Raw genomic sequence first — 24,262 nt, forward strand, 5'->3', positions numbered from 1 at the left:
AATGAACTATACCAGTATATGCACTAAGTAACCACCTGACAAACTATCTGCAGTAATGAATTATACCAGTATATGCACCAAGTAACCACCTGTAGCAATGAACTATACCAGTATATGCACTAAGTAACCATATGTAGCTATGAACTATTCCAGTATATGCACTAAGTAACCACCTGTAGCAATGAACTATACCAGTATATGCACTAAGTAACCACATGTAGCTATGAACTATTCCAGTATATGCACTAAGTAACCACCTGTAGCAATGAACTATACCAGTATATGCACTAAGTAATGACCTGACAAACTATCTGTAGTAATGAACTATACCAGTATATGCACTCAGTAACCACCTGGCTATTGTGGTTACTGTCCTCACATCTCAAAGATGGCTGCTAAGATAAAAGTAAATAAAAATTCCATCTAAAAAATAAAAAATAACTCACTTCTACTTTGCTTATAAGTCAAGTCCAACTGTAAACTGCACAGACCAAGATTTGCCATTACATAATGCACCAGCAGATCCAGGTCTGTGCAGTTTGACAGAGTAATCAGTAGAACAAACAATATATATAACTCCGTCTACAGGGGCATTATGCTACGTCAGATCAGGATCTTTGCTGCTTGCATTTTGATTCAACTTATAAGTAAGTATATATTGTAAGAGATCTTTTTTTACAAGAAGAATGTGGTTATACATCCTTGTTCAAGAGAATAATGATGGACAGCTAGCTGATTTGGTGCAAATGACTTACTTTTTCTAAGAGATACACAGCTTATGTCTAAATATGGAAAGAAAACATAGACCATAAGTAAGAAAATAAGTTAATACAAAAACAAAACAAATATAGCCCAAGTTCTAATTGAGAAACTATTTGAGGTGAGTTCAGGCCAAAGGTCTGAGTCATTTGATACAAAGGACCAGTTTGTGCTGTACTAATGACTGACTTAATCTAGCATGCAAATTGGTGTGATATTCCAAAATCAATCTGAGTTGCAGCACAGGACCAGGCTGTGTTGTACTAAGTCATAACATGACTGACTTATCTAGGATTGGAGGTCAAACCACAAATACCTGGTGGTAGGCAGTTAACCACAAAAACCTTGTTGTGACTGATAGATGGGATTATAGCCTAATTTTAACAATGAGAAAGTCTGTACTGGTAGTCAATGAATTCAACCCTCAGAGATTACTGTCCTGCTACAGTTAAGTTTCATCTTCTACTATATTTGCTGCATTTCTCTCCAACAAATATGACTGAAATATTGTTAAAGCTACATTAAAAATCCAAATTACACAGAAACACACCAACAAATATTGCATGCTTCTAAAAATTTTTAAAAAAAAAACAAATGTACCATTGCAATATGACATGTTTATTAAATTTGTTCACCCACTCCCATCCCTAATACATGTTTAAAAACTAAGGGGTGGGGTAATTATGAAACATACCATATATAATCATGTATAAGTCATCAATTTCAAACAAGACAGGCCCCAATCTAACAATGAATAATGTTACAGAAGAACAGGGACTATGTTGTTTGTTCTCTTGATGAGTTCTAACAAAAAGCATACCCTGATCTACCAGTGCATGATGTGAAGGCAGCCATGGGTCTATGCTGTTTGTAGCTGGATCCAATGTATAAGTATGTACATATCCTAAATCGATTCTGCCAAATGTTTGTAAAAAAAAAATTGGGATAGGTTTATCATCAAGCACAAGTTTTGTCATAAATAGGTAACAAAACTTACTGACGGCAAATTTGTATATTATATATACAGTGTATATATACAGTGTGTGTGTATATATATATATATATATATATATATATATATATATAGTATAACCTTCATCCAACTGCAAACAGTGTAATCCCAGATCTGCCGTAACATGATGTACCAGCTGATCTGGATCTTCCAGTTCAATTCAGTTATTAGTAAATCCAACACCGGCAGATATGGCTACATAGTTATGAAAGAAAGTGCAAATTTTGAAGCCATGATCGGATTCTGAATCTTCAATCTTCTATGATTTCACTACTAGAGTGGGGAATTATTTGTGTGTGAGATTGTTGATTTTCATAAATGCCACATTTAAAAAATATTAAGCACTTAAAGCATCATTTTAAATTTAAGATTTTTAAGTTCTCGTTGAAAGATAAACTCATACAGTTTAATAGTCCTGTTCAACAAGATTCTCACGTGGTTCCAGGTCATTTCTCCCATATGAGATTGATCTCTGTTACCAAAAGAAGATACCCTGATTGATACTACAACATGTCTCTCCCTATCTAAATTTTGTTCTATACATGCTCTGTATTTTCTGCAATCATTCATGCCAAAATTATACAGAAACCTTAAAAGAATAAAAATTAACACAGACACCATCACCAAGCAGTGAAAATGTGTGTGTGTGTGTGTGTGCACATGCAAGTGTGTGTATGTGTGTTCATGTGTATGTGTGTGTGTGTGAGCATGTGTGTTTTATGTTCAGTGTCAGTATAAAGAATGAGTAGCGCAGGGATGCAATGCATCAGGCTGAGACGTATTCCGATATTCAAATGCCATATCTGACAAGTTCTTTCCTCTAACCTGTAACAAAACATGAATGTAGTTTTATATTTATTATACACACCACTCTTATACTCTCCAAATATTTAGGCATTACAATCTGAATAGAAACCAAAATAAAACTAGAATTTCTGAATGTTCAATTCAGTGCTTTTAGGAATACTGAGTCTGCAGTCTGGCAAAAATACCTCAAGGGTTCGACTCTGAGTATGCAACAGTCATATAGGGATTGGACGTACATATTAAACACAAGATCAAATGCATACCTTGGAATGGTTTTATAATAAATAAGCACACATGCTGTAATTTGCTTGAAAGTAGCTACACTGCTAGGATGCTGATGTTCATATGACATAAGGGAAAAACTGGGGAGAAAATTATATTCTTTATTTATCTTCCCAGGTCTCTTTTGTTCACCTCCCAGTGAAAACTATGATCTAAGCACTCAACCACATCAAGCCAAATCAGTTTTCCTTTCCTTGATTTTACTACTAATATCTTTGAAACTATTCAAGGTTGCACCATAAATTGTCTATAGTCATCATACTTCATTAAATTATTTGATAGAGAGATGAATACACCCACTTGCCACATTCAATGGTAGTTCTAAAAAGTAAGAAATCAGATAAATGATGGAATAATAATTTCTCAGTACAAAGCAATTATTACTACCTATAAAATTAACAAAGATTCTTATCTTTCTAAACATGCAGTTGCATTCAGTGAATACCTCCTATCCTAGATAATTTCCACAGTTAATGCTGACTTGCTGTGAACAAGCAATTTATTGTGCAATACAACTAAATATACAATGACTTTCTGTTGATCTATATTCATGGAGTCAATGCTGGCTAGATAAATTCTTTCAAATAATAAATAGAACTGATTGCCAGTCTTTTAAAGGAATCTAATTTCTCTTTCTGATGTTGAACAATTAAACCAAGAAGGGTAAGATTCTGCTTTTAGTCCTATCATTTCTGTCCTCCTAAATCTTCTGAAGGAAAGATAAACGCATCCTTTTACAAATCTGGCATCAGTCATGGGTACATTCTGAAATTGGCAATTGCATTTAAGTGATTGGCACACCTCACAGTTGCCCTCTATGCTCTCTATTGATATTACGATTATATCAAGCATTGTCTGTTTGCCATAAATTGCCATTTGCTAAACCACCCCTAACTTACCTAAGCTGCAAAGACCCAGATCTTCCAATGAATCATGCAAAGGCAGATTGGGACCTATGCAGTTGGATCTGACTTGTATGTATGGTAGATTCTTCAGTCAATTTTATTTATACATAATTTTTTTTTTCAAGATCAAGATGTACATCTGTTTTTCACCATTAGTTCATCAATTGTGATATACCGATATATTAGCTATGCCGACCAAGTAAGTAGTTTTTAGTGTAAGTGAATGTAAGTTGAGTTTGAATACTGTATCCAACCAAATGCATCAATTAGGCTTCTCTATTACCCCCACATAACACTCAGAATTTATCTTTCAATGATGAAATCTCACTTCTGTGTCTATACAAAAGTAAAAAATAAAAGTGAAAACAGCCTTTACCCCTGTGACATTTCTTCCATTTAATTACAAGAAAGCATTGATGAAACATTTTACATGTATGTCATGCAATCTGATGACCTTTGTGAAAAGCAGAAGCCCTCCCCGAAGACTGGAATTAGCTACAAGGCGTTTTTTACTTGGACATTTTAACTTAAAGCTTCATGACTCAGAGCAATATCAAGTGTTCTGACATTAGTGACAAATTAAGGAAGAATAAAAAATACTTCAGATACTAAAGTCATCACATTAAAAGCTAAGTGGATTTAAATGTTGGAAAAGGAATAAGAAAAAATTCAAATAAATTGAACTAAATATTACTGATTTAAGTTTTAAAAATGTCTGTTACTTTGACAGGAACAATGGGGTTCTGATTTAAGTGTACAGTCATCAGAAGATTCATTTTTGTACTTTTTAGTCAGGTGTCCATTACATCAAGGAATCTCCTGAATACATAGTGAAATGTGTAGGTATACATGTGCACATAAATGATTTCCCTAGTAATATCAACCAGTCTGGACAAATTGGCAATTAAGTTATCTATACTAAACTTGTTAAGTTTAAGGTAAGAATGGAAGCTTAATTTACTGAAAAATAATGTTTTCAATAAACTTATTATTTTGTAATTTTTCTTGGAATCGGTGAAATTTTCAGCTCAATAGGATCAATGGTGCAATTTAGCATGCAAAAGGTACAATTAGAATTCCATATCATTTATCATGCAGATTGCCTGAAGACATTTCTATCACATGATAACATGAGGCCTAGCTTGAGAATCAAAAAAAATCACTGAGCAATTTTAACATAATCAGAAACAAAAATAATCAGCATAAAATATAAAAGAGTTTTCTCTAAATCTCAAATATTTCACCACAGCTGACCTTCAATTGCATGCCAATAGATCAATCAGTGTTAAAATGGAAAGCAGTAAACTTGACTGTAATAACTATCAGTATCTTTATCATCTCTCAAGTTGCTTCATTCTTGTTGTAATTGTAAATGTTACCATTTCATTCAAATATTTTAAGTATTGAAACCATTTTCATATTCTTTAGTAATAAGAACCATACTGGATGTCAGAGTGTCACCATTTTCATTTAGGACAAATCATTCACCATTGGAAGACTTTTTGTGAAAAGCCCCATGCTGCTATGACCATTGATTCAGGAAATTTAGTGAGAAGGTGTTCTAGATGCTCATTGTGGCAGTCATATTTGAGGTCAGATTGGCCCCATTTTCATTCAGGAACATCACAATTAGTCTTCTGGGAAAAAACACATACTTATATTACTTCACATTTTGGTTGAGCAGGAATAACATTTTCAAGATGTCTGCCATCATCATAGTCATACTGGACATCAGATTGACCTCGTTTTTGTTTAGTGCCAACTAGAAATCATAATACGTCTTCTGGTGAAAACTCAGCTCTGATATAACTTTCTATGGAAGAGGAGCAATGATAAAATTGTCAAGCTGGCTGCTATGGTGGCCATACTGGATGTCAGATAGGCACGATTTTTCAAAGACCAAACTGACACCATAAGAAGTCTTCTGATGAAAACTCCATGCTGGTATGACTTTCTATTCAGGGCAAGTAGCAATAACAATATTTTCAAGATGGCTGCTGTGGTGGCCATAATGGATGTTAAATCTGCACAATTTTCATTTAGAACCATTACAGACATAACAAAATCTTTTAGTGAAAATTCCATACTAACACATGTATGGCTATCCATTCAGGCATTGTAGCAAAAACAAGATTTTCAAGAATGCCACAGTGGTGGTAATATTTAATGTTTTGAGAGCATCATTTCATTTTGGACCAGTAAAATATCATAAGAAGTCTTCTGGTGAAAATCCCATTCCATTCAGTAAGAGTATTGACAACATTTCAAAATGGCTGCCAATGGTGGTCATAATGAATGTCAGATCAGCGCCATTTTAATTTACAAACAACTAGACACCATATGAAGTCTTTTAGTGAAAACCACATGCTGATATGACCATCCAATCAGAAGTAGTAGCCAGAACAAGATTTTCAAGATGACCATTGTGGCAGTTATACTGGATATCCAAAATGAACCATTTTCATTTAGGTCCAACAAGACATCATAAGAAGTCTTCAAGTAAAAAGCTCATGCTGATCTGACTTTCCTTTCAGGAGGAGTTGTGATAACAAGATTTTCAAGATCTCCACCATGGCAGACATACTAGATGTCAGATCTGCACTATTTTCATTTAGTACCAACTAGACATGTGACAGTTAAACTGGACTATTTGGTAGGTATCATCTAAACATGTGACAGTTAAACTGGACTATCTGGTAGGTATCATCTTCATTAGTAACTAGAAATCATATTCTGGTGAAAATTTGGCTGATGTGCAATGCACCACTGATACATGCTACTGGTTAGTTGGCATGCTAAGGGAGGCAACTCATGAAATCCAGCATATGTCGCTAGTACAAAGTACTGAAATATCTGATCGATCGGCTAAGGTGTAGATAGGTTAACTTAACGGAAACTTAGCTAGCGAAGATAAGCAACAAGAAGATTTTCAACATATATGCTGTGGTGGCAATATTGGAGGTCTAAGCAGTACCATTTAGGACCAAACAAACCATAGGATTGCAAATCCAAATACTAATTACGGGGGCCCCGAGTGGCTGAGTGGTCTAAAGCGCTGTCCATTACGGATCACTGCCATCTCACCTCTGTCTGCATGGGTTCGAGTCTCGGATTCGGCTAATGTAGGTATGTGAGAAAGTTTGACAGTAGCTTCTCGTGGGTCGGTGGTTCTTTCCAGGGTTTTTCTGGGTTCTTCCTCCACCATTAATACTGGTCACCATGTATAGCCTATCGTGTGCTGCAAAATGGCATTAAACCCTACAACAACAACCAAATACTAATTACATTTATTAAAGTGAATCTGGATGACACCAAGTCGATATAATCATAAAAAGTTCCCAAATGATTTTTTTTTATAAACTATCAAATGACACAAAAATATACAGATTTTTTATTCTATGTTTGAAAATATTTTTATCATTGCTAAATTTGCAATTTGAAGAAAATATATTTTTCTTCAAAGTTGTATCACCATTTAAGAACAGAATACTTTTTCTAGGACAGGGGCACTTGTGTTATTTCAAAATGTATTTTTTGTCCCAACAAAGTTAATGGGGAAAATAATCCTGTCATTAATATGGAATAACAAAATCTTCTGGCTCATTGTGAGACCAAATACACAGTGCATCAATATTCTGGTTCAGTTATTTAGGAGGTGGGGTGTTGTAGTTTTGATGGCACTCTAAATATAAAACTGGATAGAACTTGCATAGAGCACTGGAGCAGATTGTCTTCCCAATGACCAATGACACTTTGAAGCTGTTCACATGACCTGGCATGGGGAGGTATCAAACCTGAGATTCTTGGATAATAAGCCAAACAGCTGTGCTACCAAGGCTCCCAGTAATATACTGTGTGTGTATGTGTGTGTGTGTGTGTGTGTGTGTGTTTCAGACTTAATTTAACAGGGGAAAATACATTTCCACCTCTAATAAATACACACATGTACTTTCTGCCCCTGAAAAGTAAATTTTTTTTGTCCAGTAATTTAACCAGTCGGTTCATCACTGTCAAGAAAGAAAACAAATTTCACAGTAATTTCTTATTTTGTTTCTTACAATAATAACTACAAATGCACTTTTTCTTAAATCATAACAAATGATAAAAAAACTTTTCCAATTCAATGAAAAACAAGTCTTACCTTACTTTCTATTTCAGGTCCATTGTCAATTAATTTGGTCAAGCCCACAAAATCTGACTAAGTGGTGGTTGTTGCCTATAACTGTTGTATGTATGTGTAGCTTAAAAGAAAGGGAAAACTGAGAACACATACCTAGACCATGTGTCATAGGGCATCACACCTACCATATTTACCTCCTTTAAAGAGAGGTCATTAAAAAAAAACAACTAGCTGAATATTAAATGGCCAACATTTTGCTACTCTGACCAACATTGTAAACTAACAGCATGCACGTTCTACCAGTAGAAAGTCATATTTACTCTCAGCTGGCAAATAAAAGCACATGGTCATTTTAAATATTTGCAGGGTTCAAAACAATCCTACCACCTGCATACATTTTACTGTTCTGAGTTTCTCTTTAATCCCACAGGAAGAACTTTGGACTCTCAAACATAATGTTCGGCCATTGAAATATTGTGTGGAATTGCAGCAATTACCATTAATTTTGCTTATATATATTTTTGAAAGCTGCTTTTTCATCAGGTTGTTGTTGTTGCAGGGTTTAACGCCATTTTTCAGCATAAGATAGGCTATAATACATGGCAGCCAGTATAAATGGTGGAGGAAGAACCCAGGAAAACCCTAGAAAGAACCACCAACCCACAATAAGATACTGGCAAGCTTTCTCACATAACCACATTCATCGAATCCGAGACTCAAACCCATGCAGAGAGGTGAGATGGCAGTAATCCGTAATGGTGAGTGCTTTAGACCACTCTGTCACTTGGGGTCCTTTTCATCAGGTTACAAGCATTCAGATTTTGCATTAATTTCATCATACCCACCATCAACAAAATGCCTGGGGTTTTGGCATGTTTAATGGTACATAAACACAATAAAGGTTATATCACACCAAGGCAATTTGAGTAAAGTACCTTTTCCAGGTTCAATGTGCATGATGCAGATTTTGCATAAATTTCATCACCACCACCACCACCAACAACAACAACAAAATGCCTGTTTATTTTGCATATTTAATGGCAAATAAACACATTAAAGGTTATATCATGACAAGGCTATTGGTGTAAAGTGCCTTTTCCAGGTACACTTTGCATAATGAAGCAGCTGAACCAGTCTGGCCTGGGCAGGATTTAAACCCACACCCTTCTGGTCATGAGTCTGGCACATAACCACTAAGCTCCTTACAAATGACTCTTAAGCACATGCACAATCAGAACACTCTCCGCATTTTCAAATTAGGTTGAGAAAGAAACAAAAAATGTAATTGCTCCAAGTGAGAACTGTATTTAAAACTAATGTTGTCCATATGGCACAATAGGCTGGTGAAAGGAGAAGACCAAGTCACAATCAAAACTCTGGAAGCCTTTTCTTTAGCAACGTTAAGTCCATGTGCACTCTGCTGGAGGTGAAAAAACAACAACCTATCAAATTTATGCGTATTCCTATAACCACTTTCAACTTTTGTCCCCAGCCTGACAGAAATGGCCACACAGTGGTCCAATTAGCACTGGCATCATGAATATTCAGTTGCTGCCTCTACATGCACAGGGATTTGCATAGGATTTTTGGGATAGGATAGTAAACTCAGCTGAATTAAACACTTGTTCCCTAACCTGGGTTACAGTCCAGTCAATTTTATTTCTTCCTAATGTTTTAGATTGATGGCCTGGGCACATGTGAAAATTAAGCGATGCACCATTTACTCCCCTTCAGATTAAATGGGCTAATTTCACATTCTAAAGCTTTGATTGACATGTCCTTACTTATCAAAATATACATGGTCTCCTCTTCAGGCATTTTGAATTGATTGCTATATATGTTTCCCTTATTGTGAAAATTAAACTGTCTATTGAAACTGTTTGTCCTGCATACACATCATTCAGTTTAAACACAACAAAAGTGTAAAATTATGCACATGTAATTTTGCTGTGTAATCTGATGGCATGAAATGGTGCAGGCTGCAGCATCCTTGTGTTGCTTTTAGACCAGGTAAAGGTCATGTGTTAACTGGCTATCAATAAAACTGATTCTCACAGAAACACTTCACATATCCCCAGGTGTCGACATTGCCACAAGCTCAATAGGTGCAATTATATAATGACTATCTATAGTTAACAGATTATCGGCAGGGAATAAAAATAAAAGAATACACCGGCAAAACAAACATATATCAATGACTGTACCCAGGTTATTGTTCCCCTTACCATTCTTTATACTTTCTATGATGCATTACAAATAAAGTTATCATACTTGATCCCACAATGCCCAAAAACATCCAATAGTTAATCTGAAATTTCCACCAAGCTGGCAATATGTATATAAAAATACATTTAGTTGAAATTTCAAATTGGCTTTAAAATATGTTCTTCATTGTTGTGCCACCCATGCCATTGTCTGCAGCACTGCAGGATTAAGTACAATAACCTGTACTGCACAACATGCTTCCGATTTACTTGAAGCTAATACAATATGAAAAGAATGGTAAAGGGAAGCAATTCCAACAACTCAATTCAAACTGAGTTCATTATCCTAGCCACTATAGCAGGTGGTGATTTGTGCTAAAGGTAATGACAACATGAGCAGTACGTTTTTTTAAAACAATAAATGAATATAACAACAAACAATGATGTTATATAAGCTAGGAATGGTGCATATGATAAATATCTATTTCATTTTTGAATTAAGAGACATCACACACATGCACACACACACACACATACACACACACCCCAGTTCAAAAGCAAACACTTTCTTGCAGAATTGATGGCAAGCTTCAAGTGAACATAGGATTAGACATTTTGTATTCATGTTGATAAATGTACACTCTTTATAAATGGACCCTTGCAGTAACAGTGAATCACTGAAGCTCAAGTAGAAATCTCTGACTCAGAAACTTTACAAATGACGTACAGCAGCTTCAACAGAAAGAGAATGAAGGCCACACTATTATATTTTAGAAGCATAAATCAAACATGTTTGCAGAATAATGCAGTAAACGATGACCTCATTTTCTTTTTTTTTTTTTGCCTGCTTGTCTATGTGTATGTGACACACAAACATTAAAGCTTTTATTGAATGAAAATTCCAGCTTGGGTGGAACAGGGAAATTAAATTAATGCAGTTTTCCAAAGTTTACTTTCTGAGCTCTCATTCTGCTTGTTAAACTCATATTTTGTTGGTAATGAGGCCATCTATTCAGCTGGTGTGGATATTTAAAGCCAACTGTTGCATTACTAAGCTGACACCATGTCACAAATATAATTAATAAAATGAGACATCAATTTCAATAGACAAAATACAACTTGAAAAAAACTAAGAATACTAGTGTCAGAAGTATGTGCATAAACAACTGGTCTCAGTCAGTGGGCCCAGGATCGATCACCTATCTGACATATCTAATAACCAAGTTCAAGAGAAATCTGTATCAGATTGGTGCTTTGTTTAAATTTTTTTCCACTGTTATTGATTGCATATTTTATAAGAACAACTGTTTCAAAGTTTCTCCAGTTTCTGTATCTAATACTCCACTATCAATTTTGATAGCACAATATCATCAACTGTCCAATTGGCCTCTATATCAAAGCAGTTTCTATCAAATTCTGTAAGTAATTCTTTAGAAGTTATTAAACAATTTACTTTCTTCAGCAATAGCATTCATATTTGATGGCATATTGACATAATTTCTACAAACTTTAAGGCCTCTCATGGCAGGGTACTTTCTGTCCAATATGGTCAAATTTTATCACATCAATTTTGCAAAGTCATCATTTTAATGATTTCATACCTTTAGTAGCATCAACAATATCCTGATGACAAATCAACATCTTCTGTATAAATCTGAATGACATCAATGCCAAAATTTGGTAAAATTCTGTTGAGTGATATTTTTTGAGAAAGTTGTTGAAAGGTTAAAATAATGTTTGGCCATTATCTGAAGGTGAATAGAATTCATCTGAATAAATTTTGAAACTCATCTGTGCCGGGATGCTTTCTGCTAAATCTGGTCATATTCTGTTAAGCAATCTTTGAAAGTTGTTTGATGATGGCCATATCTAATATTAGATCAGCACCTTTGTAAAAAACTGAAAGCCCTGTGTGCCAAGATGCTTTTGTCAGACTTGATCATTTAAAGCTTGTCGATATTGGTAACAAAGGCCATATGTGACATGGATTGTCATAATTTGAAGAAAGTTGATAGACTTTAATCTGGGATTGTTAGAATGAAAGTTTCATATTTTGCTATGTGGTTTTGAAAAGTAAAGTTTTCTTTTTTTTTTTGGAACAAAGGTCATACTTGATGGAAGAATCAATCATTTCTAAAAACTTTAAAAAGTCCTTGATGCCAAAATGCTATCTGTAAACATCTGGTCAAATTCTTTTAAGTAATTTATGAGGAGTCATCATCATTTTTTTTCTACCTTTAGTAATCACAGCCGTATTTAATGACAAACTGACATCACCTGAATAAACATACATGTAATAGGACCACATCCTAGAATGCTTTCTGTCCAACTTGGTCAACTTTCACTGAGTACATGTAGTTTTTAAAAAGATGTTTTTTAAAGTTATTTCTATTTTTAATAATGCTGCCCATACTGGAAGATAGATCATCATCCCTTTGGCAAATATGTAAGGTCTTGATGCAAGAATCCTCCAAGTAAAATCATGTGCAAATTGGTCCAGTGGTATTTGAGAAGACATTGTAAACAGACAACACAAAACAAAGGACTATAACATAAATTCATTCGGCCTTAAGGCTGGGTGAACTAGATGTTGCAACACTAAAAACAGTAATTTATCTTTTGAAGTATACAACTTTTCAAGTCATTTTTTATCTTTGGATTCAAACATGAAAAAAACCCAACTGTGGCTGGTGTACACCAACTGCACTCTGTTCAAGCTACTAACACAGTGCTACAGCAAACTAGCATCTTGCCACACTTCGCTGATATGAAATATTACATCATACTGAGCACTGCTGTTGGCAGCACATGCCTTCAAATACCGAGCACTGCTGTTGGCAGGGCATGCCTTCAAATACTGAGCACTGCTGTTGGCAGCACATGCCTTCAAATGAGGCCTCAACTGTTCAAGATAAATACCTTTACCTTCATGTCTTGTAAAGTGTGAAGAAGTATTAAAATATTAGTTTGATAGACGTAAAGAACAAAAAAAAAACATCTACATAATCAAATAGTAAAATTTTCTTGCCTCGCAACAAGGAGACTTTCTGGAAGGCAGTTTCAAGCTTCCTTAATAGCACAATTAGAAAATTATCCTCAGTGAGAAGACTTGGGTTTTCGGTGCACTGGTCATACACAATCACCTCTGAATATTCATCAGCATCCATGTGGCATGTCTGTGTTAGGAGATCTTTTATGTGGACCTACAACAGAATTAAAAGATTCTTGTTAATTTCATACTTTATTCATTTTACATCCATTGCCAGACCTGTAATAAAAAATAATATTAAGCAGTCTTCATGCCTAATATGTTATGCTTATTTGACGTCATCAATACTAGTTCTCAAAACTATGAGGGTTCTGTTGTTAACTTAGCACAGTCCTTGAGTTGGTGGGAACTAGAGAACCAATGAAACTAAGGGCTCTCTACTTGCTAAAATGAATCTCTGTGAATTCAAGATTATACAATTACTTCCTTTAAATGATGAGCATCAAAACCGTTCACTGATAACACTTTCGAACTAGCTGCTGTACTGGTCATATTGGATGTGAGACTGGTACCATTTTCATTTAGGACCAACAAGACATCATGAAAAGTCTTTTGGTATAAACACTATCTCATACAACTATTCAGTTTGAAGAAGTAATGATGACAATATTTGAAGATGGCTGCCATGGTAACCATATCGACTGACAGACTGATACCATTTCCATTTAGGAACAAAAAGACATCATATGAAGTCATCTGGTGAAAGCACAATGTCAATGTGACCAACTATCTAGAAGATGTTGTAAGATTCTCAAAATGGCCACTGTGATGGCAATATTGGAAGTCAGATCAACACCGTTTTCATTTATGACCAACTAGACATCATATGAAGTCTCTCAGTGAATACCCCAGGTTGATATGACCATCCGTTCATGAGGAGTAGAGATAACAAAAAGAGGGCCACTATGGCAGCCATATTGGATACCAGATTGGAATAATTTCCTTTTAGGATGAAACTGACATCATAATAAGAATTCTGGTGAAAACCCAAGGCTGATATGTCCATCCATTAAAAACGACTGGCAACAAGATATTGCTGCTGTGGTAGCCGTATATAATGCACAACCAGCACTGATTTCATTTAACACAAACAAAATGACACTGTGGGATGTGTAAAGTTTCATGGCAATCCTCCATGTAGTTGTTGTTGTTGTTGTTGTTGTAGGGTTAAACGCCATTTTTCAGCACAAGATAGGCTATACATGACGGCCAGTATAACTGGTGGAGGAAGAACCCTGGAAAACTCCGGGAAGAACCACCGGCCCACGAGAAGCTATTGGCAGGCTTTCCCACATACCCATGTTAGCCGAGCCTGAGACTCGAACCCACACAGACTGAGGTGAGATGGCAGTGATCTGGAACGGTGAGCGCTTTAGACCACTCGGCCACTCAGAGACCCCTCCATGTAGTTTAGGAGGAGCAGCTACAGAGAAACTTGTTCTAACTGACAAAGAGGAGATGACAGATGAAAAACAACAGACTATCCCATAATGACATAAGACTAGTAGAGCTAATAACCAACCTTTGATGTGTAAAAACACTGTCAGTAATTTGTAATTATATTTGAAATGGGGAATGAACATGGAATCAAAAATATACTAAGTAGGTGTATTACAATGTCCTTTCCGTGTCTTGTTTTTTTTTCTTTTTCTTGCTTGTTTTATTCTCTACTGTTCTTAGCCACCAAAAGTCCTAGATACTGTCTCATTTGTTGAGGACGAGTTTCAGTACAGGGAGTGGGGTTGTCATGGAGACATGGGATAGACTAATAACTGATTAAAGTAAGTGTATTACAATGTCATTTGCATGTCTTGTTTTTCTTGCTGGTTTTATTCTTAATTGTTCTCAGCCAGCAGAATAGTCCTCAATTTTGTCCTATTTGTTGAGGAAGAGTTTCAGGAGAGGGAGCGGGGTTGTCAAGGAGACATGGGATAGACTAATAACTGAGAAAACTGGGTATTAAAATATGTCATCAGGTGTGTATAATAACACTAATTAAAGTCCACCATATTGGTTAGATTCAAGGTATATAGTTTTGAATTTCCCTCCTGTAACAAATCCAATCCAAAATCTAGATAGCACACTGAATGTGTAGTAAGTGTTGCATGCTCTAATATTTTCATTTCCCACAAAAGTGCTGTCATTTCTCAAATTTAAGTAGAGTGCATGATGAGCCCTGTCATAAATTACAAAGTCTAATCACAAATCACTACATTCCAGACTTTCATGGGTGGATCCAGGAGTGGGGGTGAGGGCAGGTATAGGTGGAGGAGGAGGGATGGAGCCCTGCCCAACCCTACTATAAATGAGTGCAAAACAATTGAAATGTTTCCAAATATAAGTTTTATTTCACAGCTATAATTATTGTCTTGAAATGCTTAAAATGTGGGACTTTCCAGTGTGGCTTTGCTCCTTTGGCCTCACAAGAGGTTCATCCCTAAGACCCCGCTCACATTTGTTTATGCCGCTTTCAAACAATATTTATGCATCCACCACTGCCTCAGATAATTAGGATGCACTTTTAGATATTAAAACCAGATACATTCAGTACAATTACTGCACACGTAGATGTTATCCATTTTTTAAAAAAATTAATTGATTCTGGGAGAGAAATTCAAAGATATTTACCTCAAATTATGCCTTTGGTACAATTTTCTCCATGTCATCACCAACCTTTTGTGATGTACTTTACCACACTTGGAAAAGGATATGCTGATTTTCTTTTGATTTCCAGGAGTTATGTTTGGTTTTGCTTTGAAAATGGTAGAGATCAATTTTAAACCCATTTTATATATTTATTATTATTAATTAATTATTAAGTACATGACACAACAGGCAAAAATATTTCCTTATTTTTTTTCTTTACATCCATTACCTATTCTGATGACCTGAATGACTACAGTATATTTACACATGCAAAAGATTTATCTGTGAAAATATTTCAATAAAATCTTTCTTTGAACATTAATATCACAATTTTCTTGTCACAGATACCTCCATTTTTCAACCAGTCTGTGGTTCTGCCTTCCATTATGTTCCTAAAAAGATATTTTTTCCCTCTTACCAACCACTCTCTACAGTACATATTGCCTACCATTTGCTGGCAAGTAAACTGATGCTGCAATGTCATTAAAATTAAATATAATTCTGCATTGAAACCAAGATATAATATGCAATTACTGTATATGCTCATTTATAAGTCAAGTTCAACTGCAAGATGCAGAATGCAGATCTGCCATCATATAATACTCAGGCAGATCTGGGTTTATGCAGTTTGTTAGGAGGAATCAGTAGAACAAACAACATCATGTGATGGCAGATGAGGGTTGAGGTTGTTTGCAGTTGGATTTGACTTATCAATGAATATATACGGTATTCTGCAATGTGAGTATAGTCATATGAGTCATGTATGCACATTTACTGATTTTAAATTTTATATAAACTGTTCTTTAAAATTTTAACACTCAATTTTCTTTAACCAAAGTCTATTCAGTCTTGATTATTGAATACTTTGCACCTTAACTGTTATCAAGAAACTTCCAGACAAAAAGTATCGCTCGCTATGGTCTTTCACAATGGTGGCCATGTGCTAAACATGGGTCAAGATAAGGACACTTAAGTGGAATTGACACAATATAGGGTAGTAAGAATTTGTTTATCAACATGAACAGCTTTCATTGTGACATCACAACGCATGACATTCAATCGGGATTGTACTGGGTCACCCTTTTAGGTTAATTTCGTCCAAAAATGTCTACGTATGCACTTCTTGGGGCGTCAAAATAATGACCTTCCAATGGAATGTGGATGCATAAGAACCCAAATGAAGTCAATATTTGCCACTTAAAGGCATGTAGAATAAAATTCTAAAAAATGACACCCATTACTGAAATAGTCTGTGTTGAATGCCTACATGACCTGTGTGACTTTTAAATGGTCTTTCTTAATGATACTACTTTCCTTCTTGCCTTCTTCATTGTAGAACTACATTTTATATAAATACGTGACACAAATATCTGACCTGACAACAAAATTATTTTGAGTAATGGTCTCATATAAATGGAATGTAAGTGGGAGAAAAGCCTTGTAAAAAATTTATATTTTCACAATATCTGTGGGAAATCAATACAGTACTGGTACTGGTATATGAATGCATAACAATGAATAGCTGAACTATATCTAATGGCACCAGTATGAGCAGCAGAGGGGGTGAACAGACCGAAACTAAAATAGTACTGAATAGACAAAAACAGTTTCGGTTTACTTATTTCGACGATAAACCTTTCCATGACGACCACAGAATAAAAAAAAAATATCCCTGAACGTCGAATAATTTCTCTCGGAGAGACTCTTCGACGACCGGGGAAATGCAATAACATCCGCGCGCTGACGTTCTTGGTTTACTTCAATAAATCTGAAACTATTCCCCCGCGGGTCGTCATTGACACGGTCGGTCGGTCCAGCCCCCCCCCCCTGCTGCTCTACGAAATGAGTTTCCAAGGAAAAACATTTTTATGTTAACCATACAATGTATCAAGTCCGATACGGTATCGTGTCCGCGGGTCGTGTAAATTTATTGTCACAAATCCGTGCTGGTTTCTTTGAGCGTGACTAAAGAAATTCTTAAACTTATTAATATCCATATCGCCGCTACACCAGGTTTGATGAATATTTCTCAGCGTATGAACATCAACTCCATTAAACACAGCAAGAAGATTACAGTTATCCCTGATTACTTTTGGTATTTGTGTGTAACGTTGAGTAATATAAATGACATCGGTGTTTTTATGACGACCCCGGGAAAATATTCTTGCAGGATTTTTTTGCTTGTCCAGCATCACATCATCATACACTACTAGGTTATTTATTTCCCCGTTAAGGTCTTCAACGCTGGGAGCTTCTTCGATATCAGTGATAAATTCAACTACTTCCTCGCCGTCTTCACTCAGCGCTTTTGCACTCTCATTAAAATCTTTTATAACATTATAGCATCGCTGATCATCTACAGATGGTGCTACCAAATACAGCTTATCCCACTTCATCCACTTCATTATCATGTTCAACAGCAGTTGCGTTTTACCCGATCCTGACGGTCCTATGATGATCATTCTGATAGAGTTTGGTAGCACTGAATTATGCTTAACTGGCTCCTTTCTTCGCGTCGCAGAAAAATCTGTAATTTCCATTTGTATATAAAGAATAATAATTATGGATCTATATTGTGTGAAGTGTAAGGCACGAACCCCTACGAATGATCTAACAACCATTACAACAAAAAATAACAGACAAGCACTTTCTGGTAAGTGTACGCGATGTGGCACAAAAAAATTTAGATTTCAAAAAAAAAGCGAGAATTTAGCGGAGGTGACATTGCAGCCAAACTTGGAAAGCTCCCCGGAACTCCCTGGGCAAAGTATCCCGGAGAAAAACATCTCCCAGGATACAATTACTGCGGTCCAGGGACACGACTAGATATCAGACTTGATGAACAGTCTAAACCAAAACCGGGAGAGTATCCGATAAACGCTATCGACGCAGCGTGTCACATACATGATGTTGCTTATCGAAGTAAAGATCTACAAGACAGGCATATCGCGGATGTGAAATTAATTCATGCACTAAGCGCCATAAAAAATAAATCATTTAAGGAGTCACTCGCTAATTGGTTAATAAGATCAGCGATGAAATCTAAATTAGCATTAGGCGCTGGATAATTAATAACAATGGAAGCGATTTATTATTCCCCAATCGGATACTGGAGAGGTAACTCAGCAATTAATAAACTCGCCAACGCGGCATCAGTAACACGCGAGGTTGCCAAAAATTGGCTATCAAAACAAGCAATATGGCAAATCTACTTACCACCACCTCGACAAATCAACTTTGCACATTTTGATGTTAGTACCCCCAATGAAGTTCATCAGGCTGACATACTATTCCTGCCTCATGATACTGTCCGTAGAAAAACATACAAATACGCGCTAACAGTAGTTGATGTTGCCAGTAGATACAAAGAAGCAGAACCGTTAGCGACTAAAACAGCCACTGAAGTTGCCTCTGCGTTTAAACGAATTTATCAGCGAGGACCTCTAAACTGGCCACGATTATTACAAGTTGATCCTGGCAAGGAATTTCAGGGCGCGGTGTCATCACTGACAAAGCAGCATAACGTTGTTATACGACGAGGACATACTGAAATTCATCGGGATCAGGCAATTGTTGAGCGATTTAATAGAACACTCGCTGAGAGATTATTCGGATACCAGTACGCGAGGGAATTCATTTACGATACGAGATCTCGTGAATGGGTTGCAAGACTGCCAAACGTGATAGCCGCACTGAATAATGAAATTACCAGAACAACAAACATGAGACCTGTAAATGCAATCACAAAAAAATATATACCCCGCGTCAGTGAACGCGGACAACAGCAACAAAATGTTTCAACGCAGCCAGGGACGCTAGCGTCCCCACTGCTGGGTAATGTCACCGTTAGGTATTTATACGAACCAGGCGAACTAGAAGGAGGAAAAAAAAGAGCAACCGATCCCACATGGAGTGTTACTACACATAAGATATCCAGCATAACCAGATCAACTGGGAGAAACGCAATCTACAGATTAGATTCGACTGCTCCTCAACGCGGATTTAAACGCGAGCAACTTCAGGTGATTCCCGAGGATACACAATTACCACCCCGATCACTAAAGTGATCCGCACTGAAGTGATTCAATCATTTAAATAACTGCAGCAACACCTCTGCGTCGGTTACACTCAAGACAGGTCAACATCACATTTTCACGTGTATGACCGCGACTGCTATCTATTCTATCTACGGTGAATTGCCTTGGGTCGTTTTTCGAATACTGCCACAGCAATAAACAATTACAACTCGCACAGTGATTATTCTGCTGTTGTTGTAATTGTATTACAAATTCAACATCCAAACTTTGTTTGGGATCAAACTCTCTACCATTTTTTTTGTCGCTCTGTTTGTAACCGGCTAATTTCTTTCTTATTGTGTCATCAGCGATTGAGCTGTCGTTGACAACATCATCTAATACAATTCTTCGTAACTGACCTATCCTTCTTACTCTTGACACGGCTAAATAAACTAAATTTGACCACTCGATGCGATCATCAACAATCCAAACTGTTGTATCTGAAATAGTTAGTCCCTGCGAACTGTGGATGGTCATAGCGTATCCTAGCGTCCACGGGGATTTGCTCATTTTCAGTGCCTGTTCAACAGCATCAACATCAACTGTGACAATATCATTTAATACTAAATTCTGTTTCTCCGGACCCGACGCAGTCAGGCGCCCTGGAATATCAACATCAATATTCTGCAATCGCGTATCAGCTGGTCTATAACACAACGGCACTGGCAACATGGGAAATTTCTTCTGATGTAACTGAAATAACCGCTGCTGAAGTGTGTCCCTGACTATCTTTCTACTTGCCACAATTAAATCACCTGGTTTCCACGTTTCCCAAAAGTCGCTCAGCGAAGTCTCTGGAATTATTTCACGCATTATCTCACACTGGACTTTATTGGTTTGTAGCCTGATCAGTGCCTTAAACTCTTTCAGCGTTTCATCGAGTGCTCTAACATCGTTAGTTATTTCCTCATAATAATCTACAAAAGTTTTCAGCCACTCGTGTGGAGATTCACCTGTAAATGGGGGTGGTTGACCATGATCGCCGCACATCACCACTGCGGTATTTTTCTTTAGCAGCCAATCCAGAAACTGTTTTAATGTATCCAACGGCACAGTGTCTATCTCATCCCAGATGATTTTCTCGGGAATATATTTCGTTCCCATTCGTTCAGGTGTCCACGTGCCGCCGCTGTATTTGAAAAAACTGTGATACGTGCACGCGTTAACATCCCGTTGTCTCATCTCCCTGGCAAGTCTGTGTGTGGGTGTTAGCACAATCATGTCAGAGTTTCTAAATAATTCAATCGCTCGAGTTGTTTTACCAGAACCACCAGGACCGTTCAGATAAACTGTTTTGTGTCTTGTAACAGGATCGTGCACCGGCGGCAACAACGAAGTTGCCCCCGACGAAACCATCGAAGATATTTCTGCGCTGCGATACTCATCCTCGATTTCAACATCAGCCGATTTACAATATCCGTGTAACATTTCATTCTTTATTCTCCACGAGCCCCACGATGGATCATCCGATATAACATTATCCAACAGCGCTGAGTGTTTTTTATCAATATAAAATGAATCCGTTGCAACTCTCACTGCGGCAACAGGGAATCTATTGATCATCGACAACAAATTTATGGATACATAAGCCAGCATCGAAGATCTCAAATGTATGTACTGAGATGATTCTCCGTCAATATAACTAAAAACAGTCCCTAGTTTTTCCCCGTTTGACAGAAACACATCTTTGCGGTTACAGAACATGTTGTTCGTGGCTGCATCAGCGACAATAAGATCCAATTCAGTCTTGTCCATGATTAATCGACTGTGATGTTGTTTATGATCATACGCTCCACCTTGAGTGAATTTCCCTATTATTCTTCGTCCTAGATCTTTTGCTGTGCTTTCATCATTTCTGAGTTTGCTTTTAAGTACTTCAGGAGCTTTCTTGATGATAGCGTCGATAGAAGTTTCTGGATATTCTCGTGACCAATCTTCGATGACTTCTTCTAACGTAACCGGCGTTGGAGTTGGCAACCAAACTTCGGTTTGACGACAATAACATATAATCGCTTCGCTGACCGTCAGCGACAACAGTATTCGACTGTCAAGCATGTATCGCAATAACACTATCGGTGCCCATCGCTTCTCAACGAAATGTCTGCCAAACCAAACATAACACACAGGATGTAAATCCTTAGCGAATTTAAACGACGACACACAAGCAAATCCGGTCAAGTCAAAATCGGGTAAAACACCGTTGACAGCTACTCTTGTCATGGTATTGCCAGCGTGGCCAAATCGTTTAAAATATTCGCTGCATTCTCCACGCCCAAGGAAACTTCCTGGATAACACGCCGTCATGTCCACGGATATCATACCGCGGTGATCATACTGAGTATTCCACAAACCGCCGTGTCCGTATTCGACACAGCTCTGCTGGATATCAGCAAGAAAACTTTTCGGAGTTGGTCTCCATGAATTTCGTTCCCGGGCTACATGCGCGACAACACCCGGGACAGTAAAACAGTGTGTCAGTAACGTATCAGTGTTGCCAGCATGATATTTTTCTGCGAGTTTTTTCATTTCCTGCTGTAACGCCATTGTTCTGTATATTTCCCCGTTGGGTCTCACAAACTGATCATATTCTCCATCTTCGCTACTTCTGAATAACCACACAGACACTGGATCGGTTTTACTTATCTGATAAATAAAATCAAACATGCTCCCAGAATTGCTTTGCAATTCCGGATAATACTTCACAACACGGTCTCGCGGGAATATCCTAACCGAGTCAGTCCAGGCGTGACTGTTATGATCGATAATAGTTATTGGTGTTCCACGGGAATTGTATTTACACTCATACAATACCTCACCGGTTAACGATGAAACCGTTATAGGAAATTTTAGTAATCGCTCTAGCTCAGCAACATCATTTATTGACGCTCCTTTATCCGCTACTCGTGTCGCCCACGCTGTTATTTTAGTTTGTCTTAGCGGTGTTAGGCCGTTTCCTCGCATTGCATTTTTAAAATGTTCCATTACTCGCTCAGCTACACAATTCATCCTTGACTCTGTCAACGGCGACACCTTCATCGGTTTGAGTTTATCAACGCGTGGTTTCTTCATCGGATAAATTCCATAAACAACTGCGGTCACAGGATACGCTCTGGCATAATATGGTATATCAATCCCAACAAGTACTCCCGGTTTTGAGTCTTTACTTAACAGAACGGTTTTTCCACGAACGCCTCTGGCATCAAGAACAGGGTCTAGTTTGTCTCTGATAATCCACGTTCCCTCGCCGACTCCAACAATAAATTTTATCTGTACGAAATATCTTCTATCGTCGAGATACCCAATTATGTTACGCGCGATTGTATCGTTCATGGTAGCATCAATGATACGGTCACGAGAAATGCTTTGCATTTCCCGAGAAACGCTCGCGTTTCCGAGGATAATTTTATACGAAGACCACGTGTGTGCGGCACCATCACGACGAAACTCTTCTTTGGCATTCTTGATAACACCAATTACCTCTGCTAACTCTCTTCGTCGTGGATCAGCGGTTAACCGGTCAAGATCGAATCTAGAACCTGATATGGGTTTTATTCTGGATAGTCTTTCAAAACCCATTATTATAATTAAGACAAATATTTAAATAGACAAATATATTATATGATGAACCAATGCAAGTGGATCAAACTAAATTCATCAGCGCCGTGTAGCAAACCCTGCAGAGGCGAATACTGTGGACAACATGCTCAACAGGTCCGCGGTGGGAGTCTAGGACCGATACCGTGTATCAGATGCGGCATTGGAGTACGAGGAAAAACGCAATTATGTTCAGCGTGTGGGGGAAAACGCTATCGAGAACTAAAACGGTATTATGATAAAAAAAATCCAGACTGTGATAACGCTCTCTCGGAGCGTGATTACATAAATAAGTTTTCAGACAAATTATGAATTAGACAAATGATTTGCTTATAGTATAATGAATCAAGAATTCGTCCGACATCCAACTATTCCAAATTATGAGGCAAACCGAGATGGCATAGTACGACACTGCACGCGAAGACGACCAGTTGGTGGAGTTGATAATGGTGGTTATTCAAGATTTACTGCCACGTGCGGAAAGAGGTATTTATGTCATCGTTTTATTTACGAATGTTTCTTTGGAGTGATCCCTAAGGGTTTTGTCATTGATCACATTAACGGTAACATACTTGATAACTCTATAAACAATCTTCGCGTGGTCACTCAGAGCAAGAACTGCCTACTGGGTAACACAGGGCGTTGTAAAACAGTTGCAAGAAGAGCTATTAAATCTATAAACGCAATTACAGGTGAAGAAATTGTATTCCAGTCAATAAACGCCGCCGGTAGGTATTTCGGTATTTGTCCACCTTCTGTACAGCATGTCGCAGATGGGATCTACAAAACAGCATTTTCAAAGAAGCTC

At 37.2% G+C, this 24,262-nt stretch overlaps 1 protein-coding gene across 3 annotated transcripts in view; it reads right to left on the reverse strand.

Moving 5' to 3' along the window:
- LOC149786820 (uncharacterized) overlaps positions 1-24,262 on the reverse strand; it is a 115,158-nt gene that overhangs the window by 24,894 nt on the left and 66,002 nt on the right. For all 3 annotated transcript variants that reach the window (XM_089977329.1, XM_089977330.1, XM_089977331.1), the window contains exon 4: positions 13,118-13,292. In XM_089977329.1, coding sequence (XP_089833455.1) covers positions 13,118-13,292 — 175 coding nt within the window. The remainder of the gene's footprint in view (positions 1-13,117; positions 13,293-24,262) is intronic.

The sequence above is a fragment of the Sinohyriopsis cumingii genome, chromosome 12, assembly GCF_028554795.1.
Source record: "Sinohyriopsis cumingii isolate HCF-2022 chromosome 12, ASM2855479v2, whole genome shotgun sequence".
Lineage (NCBI taxonomy): Eukaryota > Metazoa > Mollusca > Bivalvia > Unionida > Unionidae > Sinohyriopsis > Sinohyriopsis cumingii.